Raw genomic sequence first — 24280 nt, 5'->3', positions numbered from 1 at the left:
AAAAAAAAAATTAAGCACTGTTAAATTAGCTAAGAGTATATGTGTTCTTGAATTAACACTGGTTAAATATAGTGACCGAGTGAGTTTAAAAACGGTTGAGTGTTTGATTTATATATCAAAAAACAAAAAATTAATAATAAAAAGATACAAACTAAAACAAAAGAATAGATAAATAAATAAATAAAATTCAAAATATCTCTATGTCTCGTAACCCTTTTTCATCTAGAGGGAACATGTCTTTTTAAATAAATAAATAAAAAGATACAAGATGTTATACAATTAACACGAACCAGTGCTGATATTCTACTAGAAAAAACAATGATCACAACCTTTTGGTATATTCGATGAACCGTTACAAATTGAAATTTTGATCTTAATATATAACAATCTTCAAATAAATATGTTCTACGATCACGTCTCTCGGTTATTTATAAATCGTCAACGAAACCGTATTTTACCTACAAATGACTTCAAATTCGAACTTTCTTCCATCGTAGAATAAGAAAATTACAAATTTCCATCAAGTTATCACAACATTAAACATTTCACTGAGTCCTTTTTCCTTATGAGAGCTTAAACCTAAATCCATCATTCACAGCTGCAATTATTACTTCAGCAGACAAGTGATAAACAGGATAAGATTTGATTTGAGCAGAGATATATTTTATCTGCGGGCAGACTTTGGCTTGAGTCTCTTGTAAGCCATGAAAGTGACAGCCGCAGAGAGAGAATACCTGTTCAGCAATAGACAGACACAAACACAATGTCATTCATTCACCATAGCAATTAACACCAGACAATGCCAAGAACGCCTCATGTATCTGTATTGAGTTTACCATGTTATTGAGTAGTTGAGATGGTCCTGTGGCATGACTTTACTACGAATCAAGGTGTTTATGTCCTTAGGAACAGGATACGGTCTACTACGATCTATGTCTTCATGGACGTCCTCTACATATATTGTGTTTTCAGGAAGGCCTACGGCTCGAGCCATCGCGGGAACATCTACATAGAACCACTGCCCGGTACTTGGATCATTGGATGGAACAAATATGCTCGGGTTCTCCCCTCCCCTGATCACACCTACGACTTCTACAGGCTTAACCGCAGGTACTTGCTCCTGCAAGATTTCAGTTTTCACAAGTCACAACGTATGCAAGAGACTCGATAAAGACAAACCGAATTAGTAAATCGTTGCAAATAGCTGAATTCAATCTGTCTCAATTTTTCTATCCCGATACATCCAAAAGATTACAGTTCCAGCTAAAACAAATATGTGAGAATCCGGCCTTATGATAAATGAACGAAGTTTTGAACAAGAGGGTATAACAAAACCAACCTCTGTAATCACTGGCGTCTTAGACCAAAATTTCCACCAGGAATTTCGTTCGTCGGAGATTGATTCAGCTTTTGTTGACTGGTTTATAATGAAGTCAGCATCTGCGGATTCAGATGACTTCTCTCTCCAACTTCGAGGAACCCATCCACGATTCACCAGGATAGGTGACTGCATGCTAGAAGACAAAGGAAAAAAACAATCCGACTTCACTAAACAGTTGACAGCTAGAGCTAAAAACTACAACAAAGCCAAGACCAATCAAGGCGTAAGTGACACTGCAGCAGAACACCAAGAAGAATAGTACCTACTTAATTCTCAAAATCTTTACAAGTTAGATGCTGTCTAACGGTTATTAACCAAACCATTTAAGAATGTCAATCTCTGCCCATCAGAATCTCCAAAATAATAAGATTAGAGTCAGACAATCATGGACAAGTGTTCAGAGAGTATAATGGGAATAGAGAAACCAGTGGCCTATTACACTCTGAGAAAGGGCTTTAATAATTTCACAGCCAACACTGAAAACATGAGGATAAGACCCTAATTTTTAATCTATGCGGCTGACAAGAAAGCCAATAAAGGGTAATATAAAGATTTATAAGCAAAGAGTAAGGATCATTACCCTCACCTATCCAGGTCACCAGGGATCGGCATTAGAGGTGTGATGACATAGAATCCATTTTCAGTAATTCCCGATATGGATCTAGACCGTGGACCCAAATAGATAGACCTTTGCTCGTCAAATACACCCTTGCAACTAACCCTTCTAAATTCTAATGCATCCAGATTCTTATCAGGAGGATGTTCTGTATTTAGCTTCATTGGTTCCATATTCAACCGTTGCAGTTGGTAATCCAGTGTTTTGAACTGCGTTAAACAGGAGGAAATAAAGCTTTAGAGTCTACTCAGCCAAAAGCACCATATAATGTTAAATGTAGCAGCTTCAGCAACTATTTGGACGATGAAAAGAAAAGACATCAAGTAACGGAATAAAGAGAAAGTGCAACCAAGACATAGGCATGGTAGCCAGTACTGAGCATGGGTTAACAATTCAATAAGAGTGTCGTCAGATCACTTATATGAAAATTTAACGAACATTTGAACATCAATGTGATATAATTCTCATTTGAACTTAAGTGGTCTATATGGCGACACACCTAATTACACTACATTGCCTCAGCATAGATCAGACTGTGACTCAGATCACACAGATCACGAATCTAGAATCTAGTTACTCTAACTCCTTTACTGCTCCCAAAAGCCCCACAAGAACTGGTGTGAAGCACATTATATAGATTCCAGCAAACAGAATAATACAAACTATAACTCAGCTAGAGACATAACTACACGGACCTTTTCCTCTCTTCTGACGATCTGCCATGACCCGAGGCCGAAGGTAATAGCTCCAGGCAAGAACAACAGCAATTGTGACCACTTGGACCCTCGTTTCTTCTCTGAAACAAAAAAAGGGTTTAAATTTTTCACAAATTGATTCTTACTATCCCCAGATTTCAAGCTCAAGCATCGGAATACATATATATACCTTGCGGTGGAGCAGAAGAACTCGATTGGCTTCCAAGTGCGGCTGAGCTAGAGGAGGAAGAGTCGGCGACGGCAGAGAAGTGTCGTGTCCAGAATTGATTCGGTAAAGAAGGAGAGGCAGAGATACTTGTTGTGGTGGAGCACCAGTGGCTCCGAGCGTTCGATCTCGTAAGGAGTTTAGACAACGATGTCGCCATCTTCGTCTCTCCAAGATTTTTGATCCCGGAGGTCTAAAGGGTTTTTGCCTTTCACGACGACGACGACGACTTGGGTCACTGCGAACAAAATGGCTTCAGATTTTGCCGAGCTGTGTTCCCCTGCATTTGGGTGTACCTATGTTCCGGTGCTCATGATGACTTTTTTTTTGTGCTTCATTTTGTAACTTGTTTATCCATTAGGACCATTACAAATTTACATTACTTTGATCATGTAATATATTATGTAAACAAATTTCTGCTTAATCCTCGGTTATAATGATCTGAGTTTTTATAAGCAAATAGTAACAGATTGTATAAATTTGATACCAATGAATCTCTTGTCTCTCTGCGAACAACGAAGAAGCCAACGAACGCAAATACATGGTTCAAAACTTCAAATAAATAAGAAAAACACGAGTGGTTTTTACAACATAATTATCTTCAAACCTTGAAACATCGAAACCAAAATCAATTTTCAACACACCATCTTTGGATGAGCCTGCTATTGAGATGTAACTGCTCTCTGTGTTTGATGACTCTTGTTGGCTCTCTAACAATAGGCAAAAGTGGTTTTGGGTAAGACTAGAAAATCCCAGAGGAAATGCTTGAAGTTGCGTTTATCTTCAGAGACTGCTCTGGAATGTATCTACGACCTGTCATACAAACGAGCCCGTTGGTCTTACACTCCCATTAAACATGAGCATCTAACATTCTATATATGATTAGGATTCATTCCATAACATATTGAAGACTCGAAGCAGCACAAGTGTTTCTAGTCATTTGGTGAGAACTAAGAGAGTTTTTTGCTTACCTTTCTCCTTTGCGTGGATCTGGAGAGTATCAAGCGTGATTATACCATCAGTCAGAGGGAGCAGCTCTAGCTTGATCGTAGCTGTAGACTTCGAAGGAACACATCTGATGCATTTAGAAAGTAAAAACCCGTTATCAAGTTATAATGGTAAAAGACGGGTAAACCAATACCAAGAATAAAGCTCATTGGATATTATTTATTAGATGTTTACCCCAAGGGAACTCGACTTTGTAGCCAGAGATGTGTGCAACCTAAGCCGCTCTTCGGAACAACATCTGAAGGATTGGAAGATTCACCATTTGTGTTCTCTGTTCTTGTCTCCAGTGGAATTGGTGGTAACGATTGGTGTTTACGCATCGTTGTGTTGCGTTTCTCGCTTTGTACCCTCTCCGTGAACTCTGAGAATCCTAGGAATGGACTTACAGGGGACGTTGGCGTGGAGTTTAGGGAAACTACAGACGGAGGTGATGTGAAGGATGCAGGAGCGAGAACGGTCAAAGACAGATCTTCTGATGTCAAATTCGATGCCTGAAGAGTTAAAATCTGAAACCAGTAGAGAAAAAGTATGAGGTGCAATAATAAACACGCCATTTGGGATATAAGTTGGGTGATTCTGCAGATGGCCAGTGGTTTGGTTTAATTTGAAAATTAGAACCACACTGCAGTAAAGGGATTTGTATCTATTGCATAGTTTCTTATTTAAATAAAATTATACAAAGCCAGCCTGAACTGACGAAGTCACAACTACTGGCCAGAATTTAGGGATAACATCTAATTAAAGCTCGAATACTTTAAGTAAACACTAGCAGTTACTTCAGCTGCGACTGCTTTTCATCAGTTCATGTAATGTTGCATTTAACTTCTAGAGATAGTCAGAGAGAGAATGACCTGAACAGGTAGTTGAGAGGCTCTCCCATGAGGACCACAAGGCTCTCCTGACATCTCAGACGCAACAGAGATCATCAGGTCCCTCGAAACTCGTGGTCTCCATTTTGTCCGTTGTTTGAAAAACAGCCTTGATTCTGTATCCAACATTGAAAAAAAAAATTACGAACCAGCTATAGATCTGAACAGAAGAAAGACACAAAACATGGCTACAAACCATGGCAGCATAGTTTTACCTGTGTAGTTGCACCGACATGACACCATAACCGCATACTGATCACCACTTAAACCGCTCCCTGTTCTTTCAAAATTTACAGTTGGAAGAGATAAACTCGATGATTTGAGTTCTTTTCTTGCAGCAGAGGGCTTCAGATTACTCCCAACAGAAAATGCAGGTTTCACGATGAATGAGTGCTCCTCACCTTTCCTAAAAGGTTACAAGAAAAATTTAAGGGTAGGTAAATGCACTCTATAATGTTCCTAAAAGCTGAAAGGGGCATTCTAACTCTGGTTTTAGTTTCCAACCGACTATGCTTGTTGAGGCTAGTTTCTCTTAGAGATTCAGCTAGATCTAATAAGTAGTTTTTCGATGTCTTAGTCACTAACCAAAATTACCTAATACTAAGGATTTTTTTTAGTATTTTTGTCTATCACATCATTGAAAACTTCTGAAACTTACTGGCCATTCAAACAACCCAAGAGAGGATACCTAAAGCAAAATGCTGATATCTAAATCCATCAATTATATCAGGAAGAGTGATGGGGGAAAATTTCAATACAACAGAAACCATTCCGAAGAACTTTAGGAAAATAGGCTAACCTGAGAGTTAAATTCGGCAAACTGTGCTCGTTTCCAGCTTCAATACATGCAATTGGTACTGAGGAAGGGGAAGCACTTTTCCCAGCCTCTTCAAAAACAATTGTTATGGCGTCTATGTATATTACAATATCTGGAGCGTGGATAGGAGCCACATTCTGCCAGGAGAAAAGGCAAATTAAGACGCATCTCAGAAAATAACTGACCACAGTAACAGCAAATTTTAACAGCAATGAGAGACACACCTTTATTTGAACGCAGAGAAGATCATCTGTATTGCAGTCAGCTGCAAAAGAATTTATCTCAATCGGTTGGATGATCTCGAGTTTCCTCCTCCACCTTCTACCAGGAATGCAGATACCTTCGAGTCCACAACGAACAGAGAACCTATCCCGCTCCAATGGGACACCCCGGAAAGATAAAAGCTCTTCAGTCCCAGACTTCTTACCGTTTCGTAACGTTTGACCAGAGTAACTGTCCCAATCTTCAATATCAAATGATGGTTTTGAGCTTTGTGTTTTCATGGGTCCAGTAGTAACTGGTACGGTGTTTGGAGGTAGAGCGGACATGGAGTAGCTTCTAAAATGGCCGAATGAGAAGAGTTGAGAGCCTGACGTAGAAGAAATCGCTGGCTTGTGTGCGGAGCTGCTTATACTTGGGCTAGGGGTTACAGGAGGTGCAAGAGAGCGGGGTTGTTGAGAAATAGTGTTATCCAACGGTATCAACCACTTTAAAAGGTTCCCATAAGGATCCTTATCGTTTTCAGAATTCTGGTCCTTGTCCTGATGCTTTTCAAACTGCAGTATCTCTATGATAGGTTCTTTGGGACAGTCTACAATATAAACTTGTAAAGAGACCTGCATCCTTCCAAACAAAAGTGTTGACTGAGAATCAGTAAGTCCATTAACTAGGTTATAAAAAGTTCAGAATATATGAACGAGTAGAGTGGTAATTCACATAAATTAGACAACGCATTACACAAGAAGATGAATTTTCACTGGTTCATATTTCATTTCAAACAACAGACTACCATAGATATTAGCAAAACAGAAGACAGTAACAAATTGACCATCACATACCACTATATCTCCATTGGGTAAGGCACAGCATTTTGCCTTACTTCTAGCTACACCTCCAGAAACATTAGGATCGAATTCTCCTCTATCTACAAAAGCACTAACACAAGGTCTACTTTTCTTCTTTTCATCCATCTCTGTATCTTCGACCAGAGAGCTTTTCTTTGACCAAAGTGGCTCACCAGACTCTGCAATCCTAACAAAGAAATGAGACTTCTGAAACCTGGAAAGCAAGTCTTCTGTTCGTCTCTTATGATCTTCCATCCTCAAAATTGATTCACCATCAGACAAGTCCTTTTGTGAATCCAAACTATCTTTACCAGGGCTGTCACCATTCTGAGTTGCAAACTGAGCATCAGGACTCATTTCTCCATCCCCTGACGGTGTACTCGCCCCATCAGACATATCTCCATTTTGTTTGTCAGAAGCCTTTCTCTGTCCAGTTCTGCTCATAACCTCAGCAACCTTAAAAGGGGTAATGATCTCTGCGTCTCCTTTACTCTCAGATAAACATGCAAGGATTTGAATCTGCTCCCCTAAAGTCAAAAAATATCTTTGATGTTCAGTATCTACTCGCAGTTTAAACACGCAAATGATTGAGATGATCTGAGAAACAACATACATACCAGGAAAAACAAAGGAACGATCCAGTGAACGTAACGAATGAATATCAACAGACTCAGACAAGTTATCCGGGATTTCCTCTGTAGATAAGACATCACCAAATCAGGATAACTAACAAAGACGAAATCAAAAGCTTGAAAATTTTGAAGTAAAAGGAGAGCAAAAGTTAATTACTATATGGAATGGCGATCCATCCTTGTTCCTCAGAGACATCTGAGAATCTCTCCATACAAGAGGCACCAGACTTTGGAATTGACTCTCCACTACCATCATCGTCTCTAGATCCATCAGCTACACGATCAAGATCTTCAACTGATGGATATTGTGGGAAAGGCTCTTCAGCTATTAAACCTTCCAAAGTTGCTCCTGACTTTGTTGTTTCGGGCTGAGGTTGAGGCGGAGTAGCTGGTGGTTCGCTCACCGGAGGCCGATGAGTAGCGGAAGAAGCAGATCGAAGCAAGAAATTCATTCCTGCATCATAGAAGAATCAAAAATTTTAGTCAATTTTAGAAATCCCAAATCCATTCCTCTCTCTCTAACCGATAATAAAGTTTACAGATTTATCAACAATCCCAACTTTATCGCATCTAATAATCACTTGACTGGATCCAAACTCAGACAAAGGGGCTTAAAAATAAAAACGAAATCGATAACGCAGCCGATCCAGATCACACTCAGAATTGAGCAGATTTAGCAACGGGGACACGCACTATAAAAGTAAAGAAGAAGGAGCGAGCTACTTGTGTGATTCTTGGGAGCGGTGGTTACCTGATTTGGTCTTCTTCGGGTCAATTCGATCTGCAAAATCTATTGCTAGGAGATTGATTAGGTAGTAGTTAGGTGTCTGCCAGAAGCGCGGTAAAAGAGAGACAGAGAGAGAGTGCGAGAGAGGTAAAACATAGACACCTCCGGCGATGGACACAGTCGTACAAGCTTATTCCTTAAACTCTTTCATTATCAGTTTTTTTTTGGGTGTTCTGTCACATACACACAAAAAAAAAAAAACATACAGTATTTGCTAATTTTTGTAAATTTATTCCCCATCTCAAAATAATTGAGGTCAATTTTACAAAATCAAACGTATTTACAATATAATATTTACAGTTTTTAAAAATAAGTTTTTACTATTCCGTATAATAGATATACTTTAAAAAGGATATTATATTTCACATAATAAATTTGTTTTTACACTAATAGTCTAACACATTATTATATTACACTAGATTAGGTTTGGGTATTAACGCGTATATAAGAAAAACTAGAATTTGTATCCGCGCACGCGGGATTTTAATTTAAAATATTTCTTATGAATAGAAACTGTTGAGCTCAAATATAATCATTCCATCTTTTGAGTAGAAATCTATATAAATAATAAACTTATTTTACTCAGTGATATACAACATATATATTTTTGAAGATAATATTTCTTTGTTATATCCATTTGCGATTTTACGTGGGATGCTAGTTAAAAAATTTATCAATAAGAATCGTTGAATATGAATATAGTTTGAAGATTAAAGATAAATCTATATAAATGCCGTAATTATTTTACTAATCTATATATAACCTATATTGTTTAGTATCGCAATAATATTGTCGACAATCTTCTGACCTTTTATCTTTAAAAAAGTTCATTCCATATTCATATCACATGAAAACATAATTTTAAAAGTTCTAACGTCAATATCGATTGTTGACCTAATTATAGAGACCATTTAAGCATATCGATATCCTACATTAAATGCGAATATACAAAGTTTCATGAGCAGTTTTAGTGTTATGTCGCTACAATGAGGTTGTTCAAATGCATTATCTGCCATAATAGAATTTCCGACTAAGTCAAAAATGCTTAAATGATTAAATGTTAAACCTCACAATGAATATCTATTCACTAATCCAAGTTACATATTTTCCTAAAATCTCATATGTTATTTGTAGATGTTAATTTTGTTATGCAACCCTAGCTTCGTCTTCTAAAAAAAAAACATAGTGTACTTTAAATATGTTGTTTTTGCCAATGTTTTGGGTTAAAAACATTTCATGTTTAGATTTTTATAAATACAATTACATAACTTGTTTTTTCACTCCGTCATGCATTAAAATCCTACTTACATTCTAAAACTCATTAATCCATTCTAAATTTTAGAATATAATCATTTTTTGGTTATAATTTTATAATAACATTATTACTAAAACAAATTTATAGTATTATTTTTATTATTTTAAAATTTTTATTTATTTTACTTAATTCATTTTTAGATAGTTATTATTTTTATTATCTACTAAAAAATTATATTATTGTTTATATTATTTTAAAATTTAATTAATTTTAGTAATTCGTTTATTTATTTATTTTTACTATTATTAATTGTAAATAATAAATATGTAATGAATGAATATTAAAAATAATATTTTTTATGCAAAAAATAAAAAAAAAATTGATTAGTTAGATGTTGATGTGGAAGAAGGAGAAGTGAGCAAAGTTAACTTTATATATATAGATAAGGTATTAATGCGTATATAAGAAAAATATGTGAAGTTTTAAGTTGCATTCAAAATATTATATGTATGACATTTGATTTTTTTTTAAGCTAGATTAAGAGTTCACACACTACATTCTGCAATAAAATTTCTTCATATATTATATGATAATAAAATTATATTTTAATTCTATACACTCAATCTCCATGAGTAACATTTATAATTTTCATATCAAAAAAATGTGCATTGTATCAAAATTATATCTTACTTAATATTTTTTTTAAAACAAAAAATTAATAAAACATAATTCTCAAAGATAAAACTGAAAACTAATATTACCTCATATTTGAAAAAGTAACAATATCTTAAATATCTTTGTTTTATATTTTGTAATCTCATACTTAATAGTTTTAGTACTAGTCCAACTAATTTTAAATAAAATTATACTGACATTATCATAAATTAATCAAAAATTCATAGACGTTTATTATTTTTTCTCAAAATTTTTATGCCTGAAATTAGTAAGAAAAGATGAATTTAAAGGTATATGCATAATATATAAACATATGCTCTAAATTACATTATCATATGATTTTTAATGTAAAATTTGATCTCATAGTTAAATTTTGAACAAAAAAAGAGGGAAAATATAATATAATTTATAAAATTATCAGGTAGATTTACTTTACAATATGAAATATCCTTATAAAAATAAGACAACTTCATAAGAAGTTAATTTTTGACAAAAAAAACTTTAATAATATAACAAGGTTTAGTATGGTGAATTTGAATAAACTGTTTTATTATGAGAAAATTTATTTGTTTATATAAAGGTGAGTATCTACAATCCTTTTTCTTTTAGGATAAATAATTGATAGTATAATTTATTTAATTATGGTATTATACTAATTAATTGTATACTTTTCTTATTTTTTTTCTTATAGAATAGTAATTTAAAATTAGAATGAGTATTAGTATCTTTTTTATATTCATATATGAACTATCTTTTATATTTATTAAATTGTTAGATTTTTAACACATTAAATTTTGTATACTTTATCACTTTTCTGTATAAATTTCTTTTTACTATATGATTATACTAAATAATAATTACAAATATTTTCCTTATTAATTGTACATATTTCCTGTTGAAATTAGTAATTTAATTGATAACTTTCCTTTTAGAATTAGTTTTATAATATATTACTTTTTATTTTATATACTTTTCAAAAATATTAATTGTAATCCTTTTAATTTTATTTTTTTTTAATTTTTCCTATAATTATTAAATAATTTTTTTTTCACACATGTCAAAATATTATCGATATACTCGACACATGTCGTGATTATATGAATTACTAACTTTGAAAACTAAACTTTATATAATAAAATATCACTTTTGACTTCACTTAATTGACTTGCATTTGTTTGATAAAGAAAATAATGTTACTAATGAGCCATTTGGATGATTTTTTTTTTTTTTGGGCATAAAAAGTCCAATTTTTTAATGAAAAAAATCTGAACCATTTATTGTAAAATTTGGTATTTAGAAAACAGTTTGAGATAGTTGATCAAAAAAAAAAAAAAAAAAAAAAAAGAAAACAGTTTGAGATAAATTAAAAGAACCTCTAATCTTGTTTGGATAATTTTCCAATGAATTCATGACCTTTCATCTTGTTTGGCCTATGCATTTTCACCAAAATTATTATGACTTTGTTCTTTTGTGTTGCACTAGAGTGTATTTTTTCAAACATGAACCACAACTTTATGCATCAAAAAATTTGGCAATAGATATGAATTTTGTTCATACATATATATAGTTAACATCTTGATAAAATTGAATGCAAATATGAGGATGCGTTTGTAGTTGTTCTGAAAATGCGCATTGTGATTTTGATGTTATGAAAATGTACATTGTTTAACCATTCTTCCAAATTTCTATGTTAACATTAGGTTATTCTTGTTATTTCTTGATCTTTTATTTTGATTTGATACAAAATACATGTTTAATGATCAAAATACATGTCTAATATTATAATTCTTGTTCTGAGTCAAATCGATTTTGTAAAGACCTTCGGTTCGTGGCTAGATGACATAGCTATTGAGCGGCAGTCCTAATAATTCCCTGGTTCCAAGGAGTACTCGCCACTAAAATAAAATTTAATTGATTGTAAATATTAAAATTAGAATATTATTAATCAAGTTTTATGTAATTTGTCCATCTAACATTCGTTTTCAATTAATAAGCAAGTTTAAAGAGGGTGTGACTAAAAGATATGCAACTGTTAATGGTATTTTCTTTAGATTGATATTATTATACAGATTAAAAGTATGTATTTACGCATCGAGTGGATATTAAAAAATGAATATTTGATACTTGACCTTTATCTGATTCTAAGATCACACATCCCTTTTTGAGACGACGTATACGGGTAACGGATATTAGTCAGTGTCCAACCTTATACAATTAAAAATAATAATCCTAAATCAATTTCAAAATTTAGTTTATATGAAATACTATTATGTCCGTGCAACCTAGTTTATAGAAAAATGAAAAGACCAAAGTGATTTATTCTTGTAAGCCCAATAAAGGATTAAAAAGACAAGCCCATTAAGGCACCACCGAAAAAAACAACTAGGGTTTACTACATCTACATGTGGCCGTCGGTATATAATACACCCACCTCCACTTCAACTTTGGAATCTGAAAGTTTAGTAAGTACATTTGATTCAATCTTTAGGTCTCTGATTCGTGTATGTGTATATGTTTGTATGTGAATAATGTTGATTAAGGCAGCACGTCACTGATGCGCTTGAAAAGGTGGTGCTTTCGGTCCTTTTAGTTGCCAAAACTGAGAAATCTTTATGTTTTCAGGAGCACTAATGCTTTCGTTTGCCCTTGTCCTTGGGCTTATGAACTCAGTAGCTCCTACATTACGTGTTCCTCTTTCAATATTGTTCCTCTTTCAATATTGTTCCTCTTTCAATATTGTATTTGCGTCTTTCATATATCATAGGCAAAAAAAATATGAAGTTTGATCATATATATACGTTGAAGCACTTACAAAACCAAATTAGGATTATTAGATTCGTCAGTGTTTCTTGAAAAAAGGACCTATTAGCAGTGCTAACATGTCCTGTGCTGTTGAATCTCTGGTTCCTCCTTGAGATGATGTTGCAATGTTTGATTCAGACATTGATGAAAGCCCTTGATCCTCTTTGCTTTTCTGGACCACTTCATCACTTTGGACATACTGCGATTAATTTGTAAAAAAGAACATGATTAGTGTAATTAAAGTAAAATTCACAAATCTATAATCAGTAAAAAAAAACTTTGGAACTAATTTACCTCATGAGCAAAGCTTAACAAGTCATCAACAGTGAGATCTTCGTTTTCTGAATCAGTCATGACTGGTTGAACCATCTCCGGACCATCATTATTGCTACGCTTAGCTTCATCTCCCATCTTCCTACGAACTCGTTTAGGTTCCTCCGAATTGAGATTTGAGTCTTTCTCTTTGGGTTTTACGTTTCTTCTCGGTCTTTTCTCAGCCTTTGGTTTCGGAGCTTCTTCCGGTTCTGATACGTTGCGTGCAGCAGATGCTTCACCGGTGGAAGCGCCACCGAGCATCCACGGTGGTAACCGCCTCATATTCCCTCCGTGTGTGAATTTCTAGAAAGTTAATTTTAATTCGTAAATTCAGAAGTCTGATTAGAGCAAACAAATAATTTTACACTGGATGACCTCATCCCTAATGGGCTAATTCAAGGCCTTATTGTGTCCTTAAAACCTTTACACGGTATATAAAGATACAATTAGCCCATTAGGGTAAAAAATACAAAAATATTTTGCCTTTAGATAACTACAATTCTCCATTAGGCGCCACTTTTCTCGGACTCGGAAAAAAGATAAAAAGCCATGATCAGTGACACCACAAAAGTTTAATACTCTGTTTTTCATTTGCACTCATGCTTTGTTTCTCTTGCGATTGCATCCAAAGAGGCGAAACGTGGCCAAGATCGGGTTATTTCTCAGACATTTCCACCTGAAAACAGGTAACTGCTAGTGTAGTAAGTGTTTACCCGTTCTCCGTCATCTTCGCAAACAGTTTGATTCCCCGGTGGAATAGGATGAGATCATGAAGTGCCTTTGACATGTGTCCAGATCTCAACCGTACATAGATAAATCTTAGAAAGAAAAAAACCTCTCATAGTCATATATATCCGGAAGATATATGAGAAGAAAAGTAAAAGGGTTACTTGAAACACAAGTACAACGATGATATCCAATCTTCCAAGGGATATGGCGGAGGAGGTGCTTTCGAGGCTTCCCGTGACATCTCTGAGAGGAGTGAGATCTACATGCAAAAATTGGAACCGTCTATCCACAAATCGGAGCTTTGAGACCAATATCTCTGTATCTCTTGCTCCATATACCGTTAACAATATTGTGGAGGATGAAAAGGCCGAATTTAATCCCTAACATAATATAACTAATCGTTATCACTGTTAAAATTTCAATTAATAATAAATCAAATTGTCATGATGGTAAAAGTATTTTTAATCTGATGTAACCGTAAGTTTATCTTTAATTTACAACTAGCTGTCAAGATGTTTTTTTTTTTTTTTTTTTTTTTTGTAAATTAAAGATAAACTTGCCAAACAAAAATCATGCGAGTAGGCTTTTGTTACGTCATGATTGTGTGCGTGTGTTTGGAATTTTGATCTTCTGTTTAAAAGAATGTTGAAGAAAAAGTAGAGAGCTGAGCGCAATGAAATTATGGAGTAATCGTAAGATTTTCTAGGCCGTTCAGAGACTGGTTTACCGATTCAGCTGAGTTGATCACAAAGCAATTTGAAATCAGGTAAGATAATCAGCTAAATGTATATGGTTTCCTTTACAGCTGAAGATAACTTTGTATGTAGATCAACCGATCGACTAAAATGATTTAGCAAGAATAAACCAGAGATGTTAAACCAGACCACAGATGCAATTAAAATTAGCCCATATGACTCGCATTTGGCTGTTTGGACATGCCTATCTTCCAGTAAAACCCATATAGAGCAATTCGATCTAACCAGCTAACTACGAAAATGGGAACAATTTGTAAGCCGAGACTTTAACAGTCCTTGGGCCATGACCTTAAAGCCCGTGTTTTATAAGTCAACTTACCAATATACTTTACTTTGGTCGGAAGGGGAAGAGATCTGAAGTGCCTATCGTCCACATGTCACCCACACAAAAGTTCTGAGAAAAAGCCCTCTCGTTTTGATTGATTGATAGATAGATAGATCCGGAAGGTGTGCCAACAAAAAATAAGAGACAGATCCGGAAGAAATCGGAGGAAAAGGATAAGAGTTTGGAAGGTTGACCTAACTTATTACCACTACAGATTCAGATTTTGAAACACAAGAGGACCACACCACTATGCTATCGAATCTTCCAAAGGATTTGGCAGAGGAGGTGCTATCTAGGCTTCCGGTGACATCTCTGAGAGGAGTGCGATTAACATGCAAAAAGTGGAACCGTTTATCCACAAATCGGAGTTTTACAATGAAGCACATCGGTAAAGCCAAAGCAGCAGCAAAGAATTATCACAGGAAAGAGTTTCAGGTGGTCATGATGATCCAATATAGGGTTTGTTTATTCAGCGTTAATCTCTTCAACCCATCTATAGACTGTATAGGTAAACTTGTTAGCCTAGACGACGTTGCAGATCGTGTAGAGATATCTAAAATCTTTCACTGCGACGGTTTACTGTTATGCATCACCAAAGACAGCTCTAGTCTTGTTGTTTGGAACCCTTGTTCAGGGCAAACCAGGTGGATCAAACCTAGGAATTCTTACCACAAATTGTTCGACCGGTACGCTCTAGGATGCGAGAGGAAGGACAAGTTTCGTAGCTACAAAGTCTTGAGATTTCTTGATGATTACGACTCTAGAGTGAAGGGCCGACTTCGTGAGTTTGAAATCTATGATTTAAACTCTGATTCATGGAAGGTTGTTGATGTCAATCCCGACTGGGATATAGAGTATCATCAGCGTGGTGTGTCTCTCATGGGAAACACTTACTGGTTTGCTTACGAGAAGCTTCCAACTGCAGTACAAGGGCAAGTGCGTGTAATCTCAGACATCCCTGATTTCTTACTATGTTTTGATTTTACAACTGAGACTTTTGGACCGCGTCTGCGACTGCCTTTTCACGCTTTTTATGAAGATACTGTGACTCTATCTAGTGTCAGAGATGAGCATCTTGCGGTGCTATTTCAACAATGTGGTGGGTATACCGTGAAGATATGGATTAGTAGCAAAATTGAGCCCAATGCAGTGTCGTGGAACAAGTTGTTCTTAGCGGTTGACATGAAACCACTCACTGGTTTGGGTTTTCAGTTTCTGGTTATAGGTGGGAGTTTCTTTATTGATGAGAAGAAGAAGGTCGCGGTGGTTCTTGATAAAGACAGAGGTTGCAGAGGTAAATCTCGCCCCACTCGCAACATAGCTTATATCATTGGAAAGAAGGGATACTTCAAACAAGTGGATCTTGGCGAGTCTATAGACGCTGGTTGTTGGCCACTTGTGTGCTCTTATGTCCCTAGCTCAGTGCAAATCAAGCAAGCTGCACCACCCTAATCTATCAGCTTGTACTTGTCGTTTATTTGCTCTTATGGCCTCTGTTCTCTTTACTCTGTTCATTCTATTTTATCCAAGTTATTGCGTATCAAAATACCCCTAAAATAGTGATCAAGTCTACATTTTTTTCCTTCTTTAGCATTGCTAATTTAGCTGAAAAAGAAAGGGATCTCTGCTCTTTTAAACCCTCTTTTAGCTGTTATATTTATTACTGATCTGATCTGTCATGTAAACAAATTACAAATCCTAAGAAAGTTATTCTACAAATTTAAATTATGGGACAAACGATTGTATTGCATAGATACAGTACACGCGAAGAGAGTAATGAGAGAAGAGATAAGCCCTTACTTAGAAGTAGAGTGCTGTGCAATCTTCTGCTCAAGGGAACCTTTATCAGCTCCGACAACCTTGTCTACCTCTTTGCCATCTCTGATGAAGCAAAAGGTCGGGACGCTGCTAATGTTCCAAGATGCAGCCACGTCGTTGGCCTCGTCTATGTCAACTTTCAAGAAAACGACTCTCGGGTGCTGTGTTGCCAGGTTTGAGTACAGAGGAGACATATAACGGCACGGTCCACACCATGTGGCTGTGAAGTAAAGGATGAGCAGACGCGATGCCTTCTTAGCGGCCTTTTTCTTTGCTTCTAGTTCGCTTGTTGAGTGGATGCTAATCACTTGTCCTGTATCATCAGGGAGAAAAGATGGTCATTTCCATTTTAACATGCAAATTTCATTTTAGGTGTTATAAAAGCTTTGTGTGAATATTCTAATATACATGCAAATTGCTTTTCTCACTGTGGAGTCGCATACTTGTGATAAGCATATTAAACCTGAGGAACCAACGCTATCCAAAAGAAACAGAACGCTACTGAGGCGTCAACACACCTATCCCCTAAATTTGTTTTTGTTGGGAGGTTATGGTTAATGGTTTAGGTCTGGATTTGCAGAATTTCTCATGTAAGTAATGCACATAAAGCAATAGGCGGGATAAGCAAGCTGGTTAGCGTCCTTATCAAATGGATTTAATGGCTAATAAGAGCTTTGATTCTTAGTGGGTGCAGACAATTCATTGCAACAAGTTTCACAGATAAATCTTCCGACACAGGTTCTTTGCAGTAATTTCATGAAGTAGAGAACCTTTGAAAGATATGGATAGAATGTTTACCGTCTTTGAGTGCAGCCTGAGCTTCTCGCTCCTGCATTGATAGAATTCAAGAGCAAGGAGAAGCAAATGATCAATGAGCGTGAGATGTTTGATATGATATGAAGTTGATTATGTCAAAAGAGGTTATATTGCTACTCTCACGTGGAGAAGAATCAGGCTTATGTGCTTTCTGCTAAGAACGTAAAATTATACAAAGAGAGAGCTACACAATGGCATAATATAATTTTCAATCATGGGTATGTGTCGGTCTGACCTGGGCTTCTTGCTGTTGTTGTCTCTCGCGCTCAGCCCTTTGAAGCTCCTTTTCTTTCCTCAGGCGTTGATATTTTCTGCGGTGTTCTTCGATTCTCTTTGCATTGGGTTCAACCTGTGAAGTACACATTATGAGAGCGTACTGTTGGTACAGTGATATCACAGTGATATCAAGAGGTTTCCACAATTACCTTCTTAAGAATCGTCCCTATCTCCTCGTCGTAATCTAATTTTGAAGCTACATGTAGATCAACTGCAGCCTCTTCCCATTGGCCTAACATGGCCCTAGCCATACCTCGTGACTTGTACCCCTTAGCTGAATCAGGGTTGAACTAAACCCCAGAATAAACTAGTTTAGCTAGTTTATGGAAGAAAACCATTGGGATACAACATTACTTTCACAAGCTATACAACTATTGAGACATAAACTTGCTTTACCAATCCATATTCTGCACAAACAAAACAAGTTTATGTCAAGAGAAATGATCACCTGTAAAGCCTCGTTGGCATCGCGAATTGCAGCATTTGGCTTCTTAACTTTTAGCAACACACTAGCTGCAGGATAACAAATACTCAGAATGATGACTCACATGAAAAGAGAGAGAGAGAGAGAACTAGTAAAATTGGGTTTAGTTCAGGTTCAATCACATCAGAGTTGTCCAGTTCAACATCAGACTCCATAACATCATCATCATCATCATCATGTTTAGGAGAGAAATTTGGTTTAGTCTCAGCCATATCTTCATAATCTATTTCCTGCATTGTGGTATCATCATCTGAGTCTTGTAAGAAGAACCACTAATTAACCATAAAGATACACTTCCCAGAGAAGGTTTTTGGTAGGATCAATTCCAGACCAGGTTATTAAAAACGTAAAGCAAACGTGACCTGATAATTCTACCAATGCTCCAAAACCCAAAAAAGAAAGAAAGAAACATGAGAGTTGCGATAAGAGAGACACCGTACAGTTTTCTCAATCTTGGGAACTTGAGCTCCTAAACTGGAGGAGAAGACAGGAACGAACATCGATTAGAAGAAACTCTCACAGCTCCATGGAAAAGTCTACAACATACAATTGAGAACCATTGGAAAGAAAGAGAAGATTAAGTCACCTTCGGAGATACTCCTTGAAGAAAGCCAGAAAAGGATTTGATTTCAACTTTTCGACGAATCTTCTAAGCTCTGCTACCTGATTCGCATCCATCATACTCTCTCTCTCTCCCCGAAAATAGCTTGACGAGACTGAATCCTTCAGCTCCTTATTATGATCGTACGGTGGGAGAATCAGCCGGAGCACGGTGGTGTCTGCTCTGCTCTCTTTGCGTTATGCTGCCATACTCCAACGGCGTCCTCTACCATAATTTAAACAAATCAATTATCTTTTATGATCCAGTATACACAAAGATAACTAAAAAAGCAGATCCTTCTGTTATTTAAGAAGACACAAAATTGCAGGAATGTGGAAGGCTTCGTTATCCCATTACCTGGTCCACTGGATCAGTCAATTCAGAGAATGCATTTGCCATTTCACGGCCACAGACGAACAGCTCAAATCATTCAGTCAAATGAACCTGCAATGCTGTCGTAGAAAGAAAAGAAAAAGCAAAAAAAGAAGCTATTTACACATTGAATAGATTTCATAACATAAGATGAATGATATAGAAAATGGTGACAGTGTTGGGAAGAAAGGTAAAAATGGAGTCACTGCCAGGAAACAGGGCTCTAGCAACAACTTTACCTGCGATGTGGCTTGGCCAAAGGAGATATTTCGATTGGGTAGTCCAAGACAAATGTGGGCTGCACAAGCTTTGGCTCTATAACAACTTCAGAAACCTGAAAACGTGAATTGATTTTCAGCACATAAATTCCCAGATTTGATAGTAAAGTGTCAATTGAAGAAGCTTCACCTCATTAAGAAGATGGCCTAAGGAAGAGCAAGCTATGATTCCAGATTTGTCCTTGGGCTCAAGCACGTCTTGGAGTGCCAGCAGAACTGTGTCTTCATTCCCGATATCTTCCCCTACCTCACTGAAATCGGTTCCTGTTATCTCTTTAACAAGATTAGCTCACTGAATCGATTCAAGTTATCTCTCTGTTCCATGCACTGAAAGACTGAAGAACTGGAGTTTCAACCTCCAAATATCCAAAAGACTCAACTGTCTTGCGCATCTCTGAAACAATCTACTACAACAAAACAGAAGAAGAGGATCGTTGATCTGTAAAAATAAAATAACTCCAACAACCTTAAGTGAGTGTCAAATGGAAAATCAATTGGTACATCGTGAGGTAAGCATTTTGTTTAGAGATCGTGCACAAACGAAACTAGACGCTACTTTCGCCCTTCCCCGAAACACATCAGCCACTTCAGGATTAGCAAATCATATCAACAGAACTAGTAAGAAACACAGTGAGCGGAACCCGAATAAAACTTATAGACTTTCTTTAATGAATTAGGACCCACCGATTTACATAGAGAGAAGATAGAGCTCACCGTTGGCGGTGACGTTTATCAATATCAGTTAGACCATGACATTTGTCTGGCAGAGGAAGGAGAGATTTAGTGAGAACTGAAAAAGAATTCACACATAGAGAAAGCTCCCCTGGAAAGTTATACACACTGGTGGAGAAGCCGAATGTGACCAATGGTATTCTCCGAGTCTACTCTCATTTCGTTGGCTAAGTTGGATATTTAGTGACATCATTTCTTGCTCGAGCTTCGTGACTGGCAGTCTCTAGCGTAACTATATTGGAAAGAAGTTCCTGAGCCTGCCCAATTTTCCAGAATCATCAGTGAAAACATAAACGGTAGTTTTCAAAATGCAATCACAATAGCATGAGTTGAAGAAACACACAGGATGTGGAACACTAGAAGAAGGAGATAACTCCCAAGGATCTTTCTCCATGACGCTCTCTAAAAAGGTATGCAAATCTATTTCTTCTTGGAAGTTGCAGTTGCAATCTTTTTACCTGAAACATAAACATTCTTTCAGCACTTTCCACATAATAACCACTTCTCTTATTGAGTTCAGGAAGCTCAAATCCTCTTACAGTAAGCAAGCTCTTATAAATTCAATGTATGTTCATACCTCTGGCATGGTATGCAAAAACATAATCCAGAAGTTGAGAAAAAGAAGAAGAAATGGTAACCACTTGCTTAGATTTCAATTCAAAACTTTTATCCTCTGGAGTTTGGCTATTGGTCATAATAGTAATGATAGATCATCATCATCTACTTGGGATTTTGATGATGACTATTACCAATTACCCGGACTCCGATGATGATATTCAAATGACGACATGGACCAAAAGATATACATATTGATGACATGGACCAAGAGACTGTCATGCTTGGCTTGCGGATGGTTCAATTCTCATTTGTTTATTTTGCAATTGAAAGTTGACAATAGCAATTCTCATTTGTTTTAGCAAAGTGAGCAACAATCTGACTTAGCAGTGGACAACGCAAGAAACAAAAATTGAACAAGTGACAGGAGATAGGAAAAAGACGAAATCCTTAGTTATTAGCTGATAGATAGATAGAAACGTAACAAAGATGATGATTTGACTAGCAGTTACGTTCATCTCTTACTTTCCTTTTGCGCGGTTGGTGGTTGAGTTGCACTAAGCTTGGGAGATAAGAAGAGGAGCACACAAGGGGGGGAAGAAACACTTGCGGAGTATATCCGAAATTGCCAGGTTCCCCGACATAGACATTGGGAGCTTCTCCGAGACTCACAGATTTAAAGAAACCGTCGTCTCCAATGATAAAAGCAGTGTGGTACCGGGCACTCTCGGTGTGTAGAAATCCGTCTACATCGAAAACCACGGCGACTTTCTCTTCCTCGTCAATGAAGAAGCTCCCAGCTTTATGGTCAAACCGAACAGCATCAAAACTACTACTAGTGAGTAGTGGTCTCATATCTACTTTCAAAAACTTGCTCCAGGACACAGCACTAGGATCAATCTTAGTGGTAACCCAAATCTCCAATGTTTCAATTGAGTCATCACCCTGCTGATATAGCACAGCGAGCTGTTCTTCTCTAACACATGAGAGGGTCACAGTATCTTCACTATAAGAGTGAAACGGAATAGGCAGACGCGGTCCAAATCTCTCTGTTGTAAAATCAAAACAGAGTAAGAAATCTTCATCATCTTCCTCTTCCAATCCAACGCTGGCTGGTTTGTGTATTGAAGCAAAAAAGTCACGCCCTGTCTTCTCATGGGCAAAAAAATAAGTATTTCCCTTTAAAGACACGCCGCGTTGATAGTATTCTACCTCCCAGTCGGGTCTGACGTCTAGAACCCTCCATGAGTTAGACCCAAAGTCATAGATCTCGAACCCGAAATAGTGTTTTAAATCGATTTTGTGGTTACGGTTGATGTCGTATCCCAGAGCATACATGTCCAAACTTGTACGGGGTCCTCCTATCCACCTTGTTTGCCCCAGATAAGGGTTCCACACCACGAGCCTTGATTTGTCCTTGAGGACGCATAATAACAAGCCGTCGCAGTGAAAAACGGTAGATATCTCGACTTGATCAAGTAAAGCTACCTGCTTTATAGATAGATCAACCAAGTATTCTTCCTTGCGGCGGAGATGGAATCTGACTGAACAAACCTTGGAATCCATCGTCATGAACCCCAAAAACTGCTGCCTTGATGCTTCTGCTTCACCCACAATCCAATCTTTGGATAAGGCGTCCCATAATTTGCTGGTGGATCGCACTGCCGAGTGCCGACAGGGATGTTATCGGAACCTTGGTGAGTATCTTCTCCCCTACCAGTTTCGGTGGAAGATCGCATATCGTCTTACTACTCATTCTTCCAACTTTACACAGACGCAGCCGCCTATACTCCTATATATATATATATATATAACTTTTTTTTCCTCATATCTATAGTAATATTTTTTCACCAAATTTTGACAAAAAAAAAAAAAAAACATTTTGGAAACAATTAACATTTAATGTATTTATTTAAATATTAGTTAACAAAAATTTCAAAATTAATTATAGATAAAAGTTTAAGAAATAAGGAAGAGAGAGGTTTAGCATGACGGATCCTGGGGAACTAGCAGTATCCTAAAGAAATAGAACGCTACTGAGGTGTCAATACACCATGAGTTTCCCATTATATTATCACCTAAAATACTTTTTGTAGGGAGGTTATGGTTCATGTAAGTAATAGTGCCGGCTCAAACATTTATTAGGCCTCTGGGCAAATTTTTAAAGGTACAGTAGACCTTTTAACAAATTTTTATTTATTTTGATAAAAAGAAAAACTAATTCTATACGAAGTCTTATATTGATATATATTTTTATTTTGACCCCTTTTGTTTATTAAAAGAAAAAATTGGACCCTTTTTATACATATATATATTATTTGACCTCTTTTGTTCATACAACAAGAAAATTTGGACCCCTTTTATACATATAAATTATTATTATTGACCCTTTTTGTTCATATAAAAAAAAAGTGGACCCTTTTTATAAATGTAAATTTTTTTCCCGGATCTTTGATAAGGGGCGGTCGTACTATCCATCCCTATAGTTGAGCCGGCACTATAAATAATGCACATAAAGCTGTGGGCGGGATAAGCAAGATGTCTAGCAGCCTTGTCAATTAGATTTAATGGCTAATATGAGCTTATTGAGTACAAACAAGAGTGACCAGAGATGATGTCTTTAACACCTACCGGCTGGGGAGGATCATTGTCTAGTTCAACTACATCGGAGTTGTCCAGTTCAACATCATCATCATCATGTATAGGAGAGAACTTGGGTTTTGTCTCAGCCTTATCCTCATAATCTCTTTCCTAAATTGTGGTATCATCATTCAATATGTTAAAAAAAGAACCATTAATCAACCATATAGATACATCAGCAGCCTATAAAAGGTTTTTGGTAAAAATCAATTCTACACCAGGATATTATAAACGCAAGCAAACCCAAGTAGCAAAAAATATTAAGTAGAACTTTTCATTAATAGTAATTTAAAATTTTATTTTTATTTGATTTCTAAATGTTTATATTTAAATATTATATAGATTTCTAAATTTATATGCGTACTTAGTATAGCGACACAACTCAAGGCCATGAATATGGCATACCGTTTGATAAAGATCGGACCAGCCTTCTCCTGAAGTTACTCCAAAACGAATTGCCAAACATGATGCCACTATTAATTTAAATATACAACTTTTGGTTGACTTATTTCTAAATCTTAAATCGAAGCAACCAACACAGACATCAAAGCAACAAAGAGAAATTGACTTACTTCATCATCTAGCTTCGATCTTTCTGTTGTTTACTTTTTATTTTAAATCTTAAATTCTTGTTAACTTTGCTGATTAAGGCACATCGTTAAACTTAGAAACTGAGCAATTAGACAATATACTTGGTGCAGCTTATGTTCAATTCAAATTTTGTGGGTTAAACTGTCCTGAGTAAGAATCAATTAAA

The 24280-nt window shown here is 36.2% G+C and overlaps 6 protein-coding genes across 12 annotated transcripts; 1 reads left to right on the top strand and 5 right to left on the bottom strand.

Moving 5' to 3' along the window:
* Positions 1–319: 319 nt before the first annotated feature.
* On the bottom strand, positions 320–3288 carry LOC104746145 (surfeit locus protein 1). Of its 2 annotated transcripts, none has more exons than XR_015582265.1 (6): positions 2883–3225; positions 2693–2793; positions 1962–2206; positions 1340–1514; positions 837–1120; positions 320–734 (listed from the first exon to the last, which is right to left on the bottom strand). XR_015582265.1 is itself a non-coding variant. In XM_010467552.3 (6 exons), exons 1-6 carry the CDS (start codon positions 3076–3078, stop codon positions 665–667), a joined length of 1065 nt encoding a protein of 354 aa, XP_010465854.1. In that variant the 5' UTR covers positions 3079–3288; the 3' UTR covers positions 320–664. The 2 variants fall into 2 exon arrangements, 1 of the variants encoding a protein (XP_010465854.1); XM_010467552.3 differs by having other exon boundaries at positions 1968–2206; positions 2883–3288.
* A 76-nt stretch (positions 3289–3364) lies between these two features.
* On the bottom strand, positions 3365–8353 carry LOC104746144 (uncharacterized). Of its 2 annotated transcripts, none has more exons than XM_087488462.1 (11): positions 8060–8353; positions 7466–7762; positions 7294–7371; positions 6671–7203; positions 5837–6455; positions 5595–5749; positions 5011–5201; positions 4778–4911; positions 4101–4432; positions 3890–3993; positions 3365–3731 (listed from the first exon to the last, which is right to left on the bottom strand). In XM_087488462.1, exons 5-11 carry the CDS (start codon positions 6452–6454, stop codon positions 3661–3663), a joined length of 1605 nt encoding a protein of 534 aa, XP_087344588.1. In that variant the 5' UTR covers position 6455; positions 6671–7203; positions 7294–7371; positions 7466–7762; positions 8060–8353; the 3' UTR covers positions 3365–3660. The 2 variants fall into 2 exon arrangements, with proteins under 2 accessions (XP_087344588.1, XP_010465853.2); XM_010467551.3 differs by having other exon boundaries at positions 5837–6448.
* Positions 8354–12788: 4435 nt separating this feature from the next.
* On the bottom strand, positions 12789–13547 carry LOC104746142 (uncharacterized). Its single transcript, XM_010467549.3, has 2 exons — positions 13122–13547; positions 12789–13026 (listed from the first exon to the last, which is right to left on the bottom strand). Exons 1-2 carry the CDS (start codon positions 13422–13424, stop codon positions 12865–12867), a joined length of 465 nt encoding a protein of 154 aa, XP_010465851.2. The 5' UTR covers positions 13425–13547; the 3' UTR covers positions 12789–12864.
* A 1383-nt stretch (positions 13548–14930) lies between these two features.
* Positions 14931–16508, top strand: LOC104746141 (F-box/kelch-repeat protein At3g16740). The gene has a single exon (XM_010467548.3). The coding sequence runs from the start codon at positions 15201–15203 to the stop codon at positions 16401–16403; it is 1203 nt and encodes a 400-aa protein (XP_010465850.2). The 5' UTR covers positions 14931–15200; the 3' UTR covers positions 16404–16508.
* Positions 16509–16576: 68 nt separating this feature from the next.
* LOC104748284 (TPR repeat-containing thioredoxin TDX-like) lies at positions 16577–18804 on the bottom strand. 3 transcript variants are annotated; one of them, XM_087488773.1, is made up of 6 exons: positions 18786–18804; positions 18310–18374; positions 18011–18151; positions 17821–17934; positions 17568–17598; positions 16577–17082 (listed from the first exon to the last, which is right to left on the bottom strand). In XM_087488773.1, the coding sequence occupies exons 3-6, from the start codon at positions 18110–18112 to the stop codon at positions 16748–16750; spliced, it is 582 nt and encodes a 193-aa protein (XP_087344899.1). In that variant the 5' UTR covers positions 18113–18151; positions 18310–18374; positions 18786–18804; the 3' UTR covers positions 16577–16747. The 3 variants fall into 3 exon arrangements, with proteins under 3 accessions (XP_087344899.1, XP_087344898.1, XP_010468253.2); XM_087488772.1 differs by lacking the exon at positions 18786–18804 and adding an exon at positions 18468–18543; XM_010469951.3 differs by lacking the exon at positions 18786–18804 and having other exon boundaries at positions 18310–18392.
* Positions 18805–18931: 127 nt separating this feature from the next.
* LOC104746140 (F-box/kelch-repeat protein At1g24800-like) lies at positions 18932–22700 on the bottom strand. Of its 3 annotated transcripts, none has more exons than XM_087488769.1 (7): positions 21409–22700; positions 20672–20786; positions 20311–20585; positions 19727–20000; positions 19558–19652; positions 19304–19398; positions 18932–19171 (listed from the first exon to the last, which is right to left on the bottom strand). In XM_087488769.1, exons 1-2 carry the CDS (start codon positions 22453–22455, stop codon positions 20685–20687), a joined length of 1149 nt encoding a protein of 382 aa, XP_087344895.1. In that variant the 5' UTR covers positions 22456–22700; the 3' UTR covers positions 18932–19171; positions 19304–19398; positions 19558–19652; positions 19727–20000; positions 20311–20585; positions 20672–20684. The 3 variants fall into 3 exon arrangements, with proteins under 3 accessions (XP_087344895.1, XP_087344896.1, XP_087344897.1); XM_087488770.1 differs by having other exon boundaries at positions 19727–20181; positions 20281–20585; positions 21409–22669; XM_087488771.1 differs by having other exon boundaries at positions 19304–19390; positions 21409–22669.
* Positions 22701–24280: the final 1580 nt, after the last annotated feature.

Source organism: Camelina sativa, chromosome 15, assembly GCF_030686135.1.
Source record: "Camelina sativa cultivar CO46 ecotype springtype chromosome 15, ASM3068613v1".
In the NCBI taxonomy this organism is placed as follows: domain Eukaryota; kingdom Viridiplantae; phylum Streptophyta; class Magnoliopsida; order Brassicales; family Brassicaceae; genus Camelina; species Camelina sativa.
This window is presented reverse-complemented; position numbering and strand designations above follow the sequence as displayed.